At 53.3% G+C, this 10,692-nt stretch overlaps 1 protein-coding gene across 8 annotated transcripts in view; it reads left to right on the top strand.

Annotated features, from left to right (window-relative positions):
• Window positions 1–366: 366 nt before the first annotated feature.
• DYSF (dysferlin) overlaps window positions 367–10,692 on the top strand; it is a 205,562-nt gene continuing 195,236 nt past the window's right edge. For 7 of the 8 annotated variants that reach the window (XM_012646484.1, XM_012646482.1, XM_012646490.1 and 4 more), the window contains exon 1: window positions 367–843. In XM_012646484.1, the coding sequence (XP_012501938.1) occupies window positions 756–843 (88 nt within the window). In that variant the 5' untranslated portion in view covers window positions 367–755. The remainder of the gene's footprint in view (window positions 844–10,692) is intronic. The other variant, XM_012646473.1, reaches the window with a different exon arrangement.

The following is a 10,692-nucleotide window of genomic DNA, read 5'->3' as shown; positions in this document are numbered from 1 at the left end:
ATTTCTCTCTTTATGCTTTTTGTGTTAAAATTAGCAAGTGTTGCTTTTACAACCAGGGAAGACGGCAAAGTTTTTAAAGCAGCAGGCGCTGCAGTCAATGAAATTAGCTTGAGGCTACCTCTAGGGAAAACGGGGCCCAGCCCCTGCTCACCAGCCCTTGCCTGGGATCTCCGGTCCTATCCAGAGCGGTTGGGCTGGCTTCTGGAGAGACTGCTCCCGGAGGCGAAGGGAGGCCATGGGCTTGGCGTAGCGCTCGGCTGGAGGTGGAAGGTCAGGGGAGGGGCTGAGCCTTTCTGCCATCCGACAGAGAGATCTGGGCTACGCTGGGCGCCGGGAGCCCCGGTCCAGCCCCCCGGCCATCGCGGCCGCCGCCCAGTGCGCTGTGCCACGGCCAGGTGCAAAATGCCGTGTCATTGGGAGACTCCGCGGCCGGAGCATTAGATTACAGCTCAACGGAGCCCGGGTAGGCGGCGGGGGTGGAAGATGAGCAGAAGCCCCTGTTCTCCGAACGCCCGCTGACAAGCAGGGGGAGCGCAGTCGGGCGGGGACCGAGCTAGCTCACTGAACAGCCCGGGGGTGGCCGGTTTCCCTTTAAGAGCAGCAGCACTGAGCGGGGAACCAGAGCTCAGAACCGGCCTCGCCCCGCCAGCTCTCTCCTCTGAGGAGAGACCCACGAGCTGCGTGGCCATCGGCCCTCCCCGACCTTCCCTAGCCTCTTCGCGCCCTGGGCGCACGGGGTCCCACGCGCCGCCGGCATGCTGAGGGTCTTCATCCTCTACGCCGAGAACGTCCGCACCCCGGACACCGACATCAGCGATGCCTACTGCTCCGCCGTGTTTGCAGGTAGGAGGGGCTCGCCACGCCCTGCAGGGATAGTGTTGGGTCGGGAAGGGGGCGTCACGGCACTCTAACCTGGAGAGCGCCCGGGGGTGAGAGACAAGACTTTCTGGTCGGGCCAGAAGGCCGGTGAGTGTTGCAAAGAAAGACAGGCGTCTGCGGGGAAGGGCGACTTAGAGGGAAACTGAGGCAGAATGAGCGAGGAGAGGTGGGTGGCTGAGTGTCGCTTCTCCCGGGCCTGGAAGCTGAGCCCGGATGGCACTGAGGTAGGCCAGGAAGGCAAGACCATTATCTTTCCTCTCACCTCTTCAGGATCTCTTAAAAGAGGTCTTTCCGCTCTATGGACCGCAAAGTGCCCTGTACTGCAGGGTTCTCCTCCTCTCCCCGGAAGGCCTGGTCCCAGGCCTATTTATAACCCAGCTGTCTTCCCTCTGGGGCCTGGGCCTCGCTGCTTTCCTCACCCTTTGCTTGCAATCAGAGGCTGGGCTGACAGGCTGGTGTCCACTAGGGCGGAGGCACCGCCCACCCCTCCAGGAACTCTACCCTTGCTTTGGGCACAGGATGGGGGTAATTTAGCAGCTGGGCGCAGCGGTCAGCAGCACCAACCTTTAGGGAGTTTCTCTCCCCACCTCTACCAGACGGGTGCACATAGGGGATAGCATGTGGGGGGTAGTACCTGGTCTCCAGCGTCAGAGTGGGGCCTCCTTGAGCAGGGAAGCCTACTCCCCTATCAGATTGGGACCTCCCACAGGAAGGTCTTCATAGGATTATGACTGGGCTCTTGCTAGGAGGTGAGGGCTGGGCCCTGTCTACTTCCTGGGGAACTCCTCAGGGCCAAGCCAGAGCTGGGGTCTACACAGCTGGGTCTTTGGACATGGAGCCATACTGGGGGAGAAGAACCAGGGGCAAGGGTTTGAGCCTCTCTCCCTACCTATGGGTTCTCCTCTCAGGCCCCCATTACCTGCCACTCCCCTTCCCCCGAGAGATCTGACTTCTAATCTAACTATATCCCAGGGCCCTAGAAACAGCATTAGTTGGTCCCTGGCCACCTAGTGCAGACTTTCCCTTTCCGTTTCCTAAGCTTCTGGATATACCTGCTCCTAGATGCCATGTGCACATATGCTCCCAGACACACACACACCCTGGAGTGCATAGGCCACCTGCCATGTTCCGAGCAACAGAGGCTCTGAGAACACAGGCCTGTGTCCACCACAGCACTGCAGATGGGTCATATCAGGCACACCACTCCTAGGTGTGAGATCTGGGGAATCTGTATGTGTTGGACGTGGGTAGGGCTCCAGAAGGAGTTGCCAAATGGGCCTGTGGCCTAGTAAGCGGTGCACACCAGCAGGAGGGACTGAGGGGGGGAAGCTGTGCTTTCTTCCTAACGTGTTGCTTTGACCTGTTCTCAACCAGTTTCCCACCGTGGCCTCTGGAAATGACCTTTATCAAGGTGTTTCCAGCAGAGAGGAAACACAAGGGTGTCAGTGAGGGTCTTGCATGGTTCCTGTCTGCATCCTCAGCTCTGGGCAGGCCGGGTCAGTGGCCGCTTTTAGCTGCCTGGCTGAGGGCCCTGGGCTCCATGTTGCTGTAAATACCCCCTAGTTGAGGGGAGGCAGGATACTGTTGCCAGGAGGGAGGACAGGCACCCTGTGGGTGAAGCAGCTGCCTCCCACCCAAGCACCCCTTCCCCATTCACAGACCCCCCAACCTGAGGGCTGAACAGGCTTTGCGAGTGGCGCCCTCTGCAGATGTGCAGTGCACAAATGTACGCCCGCCTGCAAAGCCACTGCTCTCAGGGCCTTTGTCCTCTGGTGTCCACTCAGCCTGAACCAGATTTTCCTCCGCCCTCCCTGACCCCCGACCCCATACACTCAGTGCACCAGCCTCCTACCTCCTGGTCCCCTCCCTTAGGCCGGGCTCAGAAACCTCAGGGAAAGGAAAGGGTGAATAGAGAATGTGAAGTGCTTTCTAGCCCCAGAGGTGCTTCACCCACAGGAAATACTGCTGCATGGCTTCCCTCCTGTCATTATTTCAGCCCCAAGGGCCTCTCCGTGGAGCAGTCTCCCCTCTCTTCCATCCTGGCATTCACACATCTCTAACTGGGCCCCTCCCCTGCCTATCCACAGCCCTGCCCTTTGCCCACGGCCTGGCTCCTCTGAGTGGACTGTCCCTCCCTGGAGCCCAGAGCTCACTGTGAAGAAAGGAAGTATGTTGTCTGTGCTGATCGATTGTGAGCCCCTGAGCTTGGGAAGGCTCACTCCCAGTCATCACTGGCACCACCAGGCAGTCCTGGAGAATGCAGTCCCTCCCCTCCCCCAGTCCCTGGCTACATTTCACCTCCTGCATTAGCCAAGTTCCTAACCCATGTCCAAATTTGGCCTCCCTGCAGCATTCAGGCCTGCTCACTCTCCTTTTCCCGGCAAGGACCAGCCTGGTGAATGATTACACAGAGGGCTCTGGTCTCAGGGACATGGCTCAAAGCAAAACACCCACCTGAGAAGCCTTCCCTTAGCTGCTGGCCTGGATCTGGCCTTCCTACATTCTTTTGGTTTTTGTCCCATAAAGCTCCTCCTTTGGTTACATGTTTATAATACGCCATAATAACACCTCACGGCTCCTCTGCATGCATAAATTCATTTCATGCTCACAGCAGCTTTGTGAGGTCAAAGGACAATGATATTATCCCCCCTTTACAGATGGCAAAATAGGCTCAGAGAAGTGCAGGGGCCTGGCCAAGGTCACACAGTGGTCAAAGTGCCCCTTGTCAGCCCCCATCATCAGTGCCTTCTGTTGTTCCAGCATCCTTGGCTTGTGAATAAGAAAGTGCTTTGGAAAGCATACCATGTGCTGCCCACACCCAGGGCACCCGGGCACCCCGGACCTGAGCCAGCACAGGGAGGGCGGTGCTAGGGGTACCCTGCATGGGGCTGAGTCGAAGTAGGGGGCGTGCAAGGCTGCAGGGAACACAGTGTAAGTCAGAAGACCAAAAGATGGAGGATTCTGATTTTTAAAATGTGTGTTCATCACAAGAAGAGGGAATGGACGCTCATTAAGCACAAACAACATGCCATTTTCAGATGCTGTTTCTTTAAAACCTCACAACAATCCTACGAAAGGGACTTATTTAACTGACACTGTGCTTATTATGTGGCAAACACTGTTCTAAATAGAACATTTAATATGAGCTACACCATGGTCTGGCTATAATTTGTACCAGGCACTTATATGTATACACACATGTGTCATTTAATCCTCCTAGCAAGCATACATGGTAGGAACTGCCATCACTCCCATCTTACAGATAAGAAAACTGAGGCACAAAGAGGTTAAGTAACTTGCCTAAGGTCATACACTGCCAAGTAGTGGAGTTGAGATTCAAGTCTAAGCAGCCTGGCTCCAGAGCCCCCCTTCCCCGTCCCCTGCATCTTTAACTGCTCTACTGTCTACATCTGTCCTTAGCTCTTATTTACCAGAGACAAGCAATAAAAGGTTGAGGGGCAGGACTTGAACCCATGCCTGGCTGTGACCCTGAAGCCTACTTTGGTCTGCACGTTGACTCCTCACATCCTGCCACATCACACACATTGTCCTTACTGCTCGCTCACCAGGCACAGACATCCTCTGCACTCGTGCTCTGGTCTTGAGGCTGCTTTCTTATCCCAGGGGTCTCTGCTCTCCTGCATCACCTTCCCTGTATCTGATGGCACCAGGTGGGCAGCGTGTGGTGGGTGTGGCAGGTGCTCTGGGGCCTTCCAGAAGGGGGCAGTGTAACCGTAGGTCCCCAGCTCAGCTAGTCTAGTTTGAAGTAATAGCTGGGTGCGGGGCTCAGGAGTGCAGACAGCTGGTAGCCTTGGTCCCAGGCCAGTGGGATAAGAACATCAAACGAGGGGGAGAGAAGGACTGCTTGGGATCTTGAACTTGGAATCCTAGCTCTGTCACTTCCCAGCTGTGTGTCTTTGGGCAAGTCGTTAAACCACTCTGTTTGGCAGTTTCCTCATCTGTAAAGTGTTGATAGTAATAGCACATACCTGCTTTGGAGGAGTGAGTGGTTCTGAAGAGTTTATGTGTTAGTCCATGTAAAGCACTTTGAATAGTGCCTGGCACTCAGTATTCTTACATATTATTATGTATTTATTATAATTATTTATATGTATTACTCATGTACTAAGAAGTCATTGTACACATCCAGAAAGCCTTCGTTTGTCCATCCATTGTCCTGCCAGTCTGGACACAACTGGCCGACTGGTGGGTGGCCATCCTCTCTGCCCCTAGGGACACTGGTCCTGCCTCCTGTAGCTGCCCCTCCTAGAGCAGCCCTTGCTGAGGCAAAGGCATTTGTCCACCTGCCTGACGGCTGGCTGTGGCATGCACATTGGTGTTTCATCTTCTTGGAGCAAATATGCCTCTGGTGACTCCCCTGGAGCCCACAAACCTCCTCAGTCCCTGTCCGTAGGCCAAACTCACTCTCTTTCTCTGCCACCTGCATACTAGTCCCTGTAAACTCATGTAGAGTGTTCCTCTCAAAGTTGATGTCATTGAGCAGAGAGGCAAGGTTTGTTTGTCTCCTGGACACCCCTTGTTTAGGCCTTGGGAAAAAACAAAGCCCCAGACAACATTAGGAGAATGTGGCCAGAGAAGGCCAGCTGTCCCAACTCCAGCAGCAAAAAGGGGCCTTGTTAGGTGCATTGAGGCACTCCTTTCTTGACGGTCAGGGAGATAGGGCCCCACATAAGTGACACAGGTCACAAACTCACATGCCTGCAGGAGCGTGGCAGGTGGCCTAACTAAGATCGGGCCAGAAGGAAAATCATATGCACATACTGGGAGAACAGCAGCAAGTCGGGTGACCTGAGAGGGCATATCCCATCTACAGGTGCCAGGTGGTCAGCGTCAGGCAGGGAATATGGGCCCACATGCCAGCTTCTCTGATTTTTCAGGGGAAGCTGTAAATCCAGATTTATATGGAAAATCTTCTAATGTTTAATTAAGATACAATTTTGCTATAAAACAGTGTATTGGTCAAGGACAACATGTCTGTAGGCTGGATGTGTTCCAGGGGACACCAGTGACAGCCTCTGATGTGCAGCGTTTCATTTAATCCTGGAGACCTTGGCCTGGGCTCTCTGGAGAGCTGGCAGTCAGTGTCCTTTCCCTTGGGCTTATCAGTCAGCACTATCAGGACTATGTGAGCTTTAGTCCCCTTCCCCCTCACCTCTGTCAGCCCTGAATCACTGCAGTAAGCATGGCACATAAATAAAAACTGGGCTTGCTATGGAAACTCAGCTTCTGAACAGGTCCCCTCACCCCCTTCCTACCAAACTATGGCTCCTAAGTGAGCCCTGTCACCTTCATGGTGGGGCTGGAGTAGTCGGGGGTGCCAAGGAGCTTCTGCACCTAAGTCTTAGGTGGGATGCAGACCTGGCTCTTGTAATCGAGCCCTAAATAACGGTGGTGTAAACATGACAGTCTCTTTCATTCACATAATAGTTGAGATATGGGCAGTCGTGGATGGTAAGATTCTGACCCATAAGTCTGTCCAGGACCTCAGTTCCTCCTGTCTTGTTACTCTGCTATCCCCAGGGGTCCCTTTGACAACATGGTCTGTGATGGCTCACTACCACAACCTATATTCCACCCAGAGGGAAGAGAGGGCTGAGGAGGCATGCCCTTCCCTTTATGTACACAACCAGGCAGTTACATACCTCCCTTCTGCTCGTATCGTGTTGGTCAATAGCTGGTCTCATGGCCACATCTAGCTGCAAGGGAGGCGAGGAAATGTAGTTTTTTTATTTGGGTGGCCATGTGCCCAGGTACAACACTATGAAAAATGTCCATGGACAAAGGGGGAAGAATATATGTGGGAGGACGAGTTGAAGTCTCAGCCACTCTCTCCATTAGAGCTTCATTCCTGACACAAGTCCTCTTGGGAGGAAGCCCCATTGAGTTTCCAGGCCCTAGTATGAAGTCTGCAGGGGAACAGTCAGCTATCTGATAGGGAAGTAGCCAGCGAACAGCAACCAGGCCAGGAAGTTAGAGGTTGTGATGGAAAAGGGGCCTCAGGATGTGTGTAGGGCTCAAGTCACCAGCTGTTGCTTTTCTGGTTTGCAGAACAGGTGTGTGGAGCTCTTGTTCCTTGGAAACAAGCCAAGGGTTTGTATAAGTCCCTTAGAATGTTCGTCTGGAAATATTGCATCTGCCCCATGCAGATTTCCTGTGCTGCCCCTGATGAGTTGGAGCAGGGTAGGGTGTTGTGGGTAAGAGCAAAGCCAGAAAATCATTGTGATAGGAAAAAAAGAAAAAGAGCTTTGTAATATCTAAAATTCCCCCTGGGGGGCAGTACTATCCTCTTTGAGAACCACTGGCTAAACTCACCATGGGTGGAATCGACACGGGGAGCCAAGTACAAGGTCCACCATGCCGACTCCAGCCCAGTCCTGTACTACACAGTGAGGATACCTGGGTCACCGAGACAGCCTTGGGCTTACCCCTCATTGACCTACTCCGTGGTCCAGCTAGACATAAGACCAATCATTACACAAATAGTTATTTCTTACAATTGTGTGCGGGCTGAGAAGGAAAAGTACTGCTGTGTGGTTGTTTGCCAGAGGGACCCAACCTTGACCGAGAGGTCAGGACAGCTTTCCTGGGGAAGTGATGTTTAAGCTGAGGTCTGAAGGATGAATGGGGGAGAATGGGAGTGGCTCTGCAAAGAGAGAGGGGAAGGCAATTGCAGGCAGAGGAGACAGCAGACTTCAGAGTCAGGAGGGAGCTCAGCATGTTCTAGAAACTGAGAGGCCACTGGAGCTGGAGATCAGAGAGTGAGGGGCCAAGTGTCCTTGCCCTCTGGCCTGAGGAAAGGAATCTGGGCTTTATCCCAAGAGCACAGGAGGCCTTGGGATAAATCTCCCAGAAAGTTTTCAGCAGAAGGAGAGACTTGATCATATATAAGATTGCCTGGCTGTGGTGTGGATAGTGGACCAGACCTGGGCAGAGTGACTGTGAGGTAACCAGTGAGGAGGTGTCTGCAGTGGCCCAGGCAGGAAGGGTGGTGGTGAGACTTGATGGAAGCATATGGAGGCTGTGGGCACATAGATGGTACCAAAGTCATGGGTGTCAGTGAAGGTGATTTGGCTAAAAGTAACAGAAATGCTGACTCTCAAGATGGACTTAAATGACAGTGGTAAAGTGATCAGCTTACCTACCTGGCCATCCAGAGACACAGCGAGCTCTGGGTACATACACTATATAACTCCAAGGTATCATCCTGGGCCCAGGTAGGCTCCATTCTTCTGACCATTTCCAACCTGGGTTGATTCACCCCTCCTTAGGTAACCTGGGGGTCTCCTGCTCCTGGGAGGTTACCATATTGATACTGAACTTAGTGTGGACACACGATTGGTATAGCGCACTACAGCCCAGAACTCCTATACTCAAGCGATGCTCCTGCTACAGCCTCCCACGCAGCTGGGACTTACAGGTTCACGCCACCCTGTCCCGGCAAGACTCCATTTTTCTCTCTAATCTGTTGTCTGTGGTGTCTGCTACATCCTCGGCCTGGTTGGCAGTTGGAGCTACATGCTCCCTTCTGCATAGGAGAGAGAGTTGGGCTTCTCTATTCATGGCATATAAGTCTGCCCCTTTAGGGGAACAACTTAGGACACATGCCCACTGCTAGACCCACAGCCATTGCCAGGAAATGGGCTCAGGTAAAGTAGGATCCGTGCTGGAGCTGGGGCTGGGTACCTGGTCAGTCGGGTTCTGCTAGGAGGGAGGAAGGGGGTCTGGATGTTGGGGAGGAGCCAAGTGTCCACCTCATCTTAAGGGTGGGAGACGGGGTGGAGTCAGGAGGGAGAGGAGAGGGTGTAAGCAGCTGGCGAAACTGCTGGGGGGACAGCCTCAGACTCTCTTCTCCTTCCTGTTCTCCCCACCGCGTGCAGCCCCAGTGGGAATTGCTGGTTCCTGATAGGCCTCCCACTTCCCCTTCACAGCATGTCCCATGGTGCCTGTACATGCGGCTGCTGCCCTCTGTGGTCTCTGCCCCCCCCAACTGTGAGCTTCTGGAGGGCAGAATGTGACTTATTCCCAGCAAGTCAGAGGTAATTGGTGAATGTGGTGGGATTCATTTATTCTTCCAGGCAAATATTTAGGAACTATTGATGGAGAACCTACTTTGTGCCAGGTGCTGTTCCAGGTACTGAGGAGACAGCAGTGAACAAAATGGACAAAAATCCCTGCCTTCTTGGAGCAGATGTTCTAACGGGGAAGGTGGAAAAGAAAGAAGATGCATACATTACAGAGTGATCAGTGCTAAAGAGAAACAAAGCAAAACAGGGAGATGGGGAGGGAGGCTGCAATTTTCACCTGGATGGCCAGAGGGGTACCCTTTGAGTGGATGTCTGAAGGAAGGGAAGGGGTAAGCTTTGCAGCCAAAGGGAACAGCCAGCAAAGACCCGGAGGAGGTAGAGGCCTGACACAGCTGAGCAACAGCTAGGGGCTAAATTGCTTGGAGAAGGGTGGGTCCTGGAGAGGTCAGTGAAGTCAGGCAGGGCTTTGAGGGTTATGTGAGGACTTTGGGTTTTGCTCTGAGATGGGAGCCATTGGAGGACTTTGAGTGACACCAGGTCATGCAGGCTGGGTGGAGAGTAGACTGAGGGGCACAGGCAAGGCAGGAGGTGGGTAGGGAATCTATTGAGTCTGTTGCAATGATTCAGGCAAGTGATGGCAGTGGCTACCACCAGGGTGGTTACAGTGGGAATGGTGAGAAACGATGAGATTCTGGATGTATTTTGCAGGAGAGCTGATGGGACTTGCAGTTTTGATGGCGTGGTGAGGTTGAAGGCATGACTGTGTGAGTTCAAGAGAGAATGGAGGAGAAGGATTGGAGACAGAAAGCATGGGCAGCTCTTTCAAAGGGTATTGTTGTGAAAAGAGAGCAATGACTAGTAGCCAAAGGGACGTGGGTGAAGGGTGCACTTTATTAAGAATGATTATGTCATGTTTGCATGCTGGTGGAATGGCTCATAGACAGGGAAACTTGGTAATGCAAGGGTGAGGTGCGGAGAATTACTGGAGCCTTGTCATTGAATGGAGGAGAGAGGTTGGGATCTGTGCCCAAGTGTGTGGTTGGTGTTAGTTAGGAGCGTGAGTGATTCATTCATAAGAACAGGAGAGCAGGCAAAGGATTTGGGCTCAGATGCTAATGGGAATTAAAAGGAGCCTGGGAGCCAGAGGAAGTTCTCTGCTCAGTAAATAGGAAGCAAAGTGAGAATGAGGCTGAGCAAGGGGATGTTGTAGGTTGGGGAGAGAGAAAAGTATGAAATAGTCACCGAGGAGACAGGGCGATTGATGAGACTGGGGAAATATGGCACGATTGCTCACTCACCGCAGTGAGGGTTCGCTTCGGTTTTGGGTTGTGACTAAGGGACCCCGCTCGGGTCAGCTGTGTTATTCTCCAACACATTGAGGGTTAGGGGCAAGCGTGGAGTAGGCAGAGCTGGATGCACCAGCATTGTGGTTTAGCCATGTGAAAATACTGTATTTCTCAAAATAAGAGGGGAAAGGGAGTTGGGATTTTGTGCGGCAATGCATTTAGGCAGAAAAGGAGTGAGGATTGGGTGTTGGGAGGAGGGGCAGTGTCCTGTCCGGTGCTAGGTGCTGGAGTGCTGGGGTACAGAGGTGCGAAGCCGGCGCCCCTATGGTCAAGAAGTTCCTAAGTAGGAAAAGAACCAGACGTGTTAATTACTCGAAAGCCTGCGGTGCACCGTGACTGCTCAAGGCTCACGCCATAAGCAACTTTCCCCATGGTGGGTGCCAGGGGATGTAGATATTGTTGGCGGTGGGGGGACCTGCAGG

This window comes from Propithecus coquereli, unplaced genomic scaffold, assembly GCF_000956105.1.
Source record: "Propithecus coquereli isolate 6110/MARCELLA unplaced genomic scaffold, Pcoq_1.0 Scaffold243, whole genome shotgun sequence".
Taxonomy (NCBI): Eukaryota; Metazoa; Chordata; class Mammalia; order Primates; family Indriidae; genus Propithecus; species Propithecus coquereli.
This window is presented reverse-complemented; position numbering and strand designations above follow the sequence as displayed.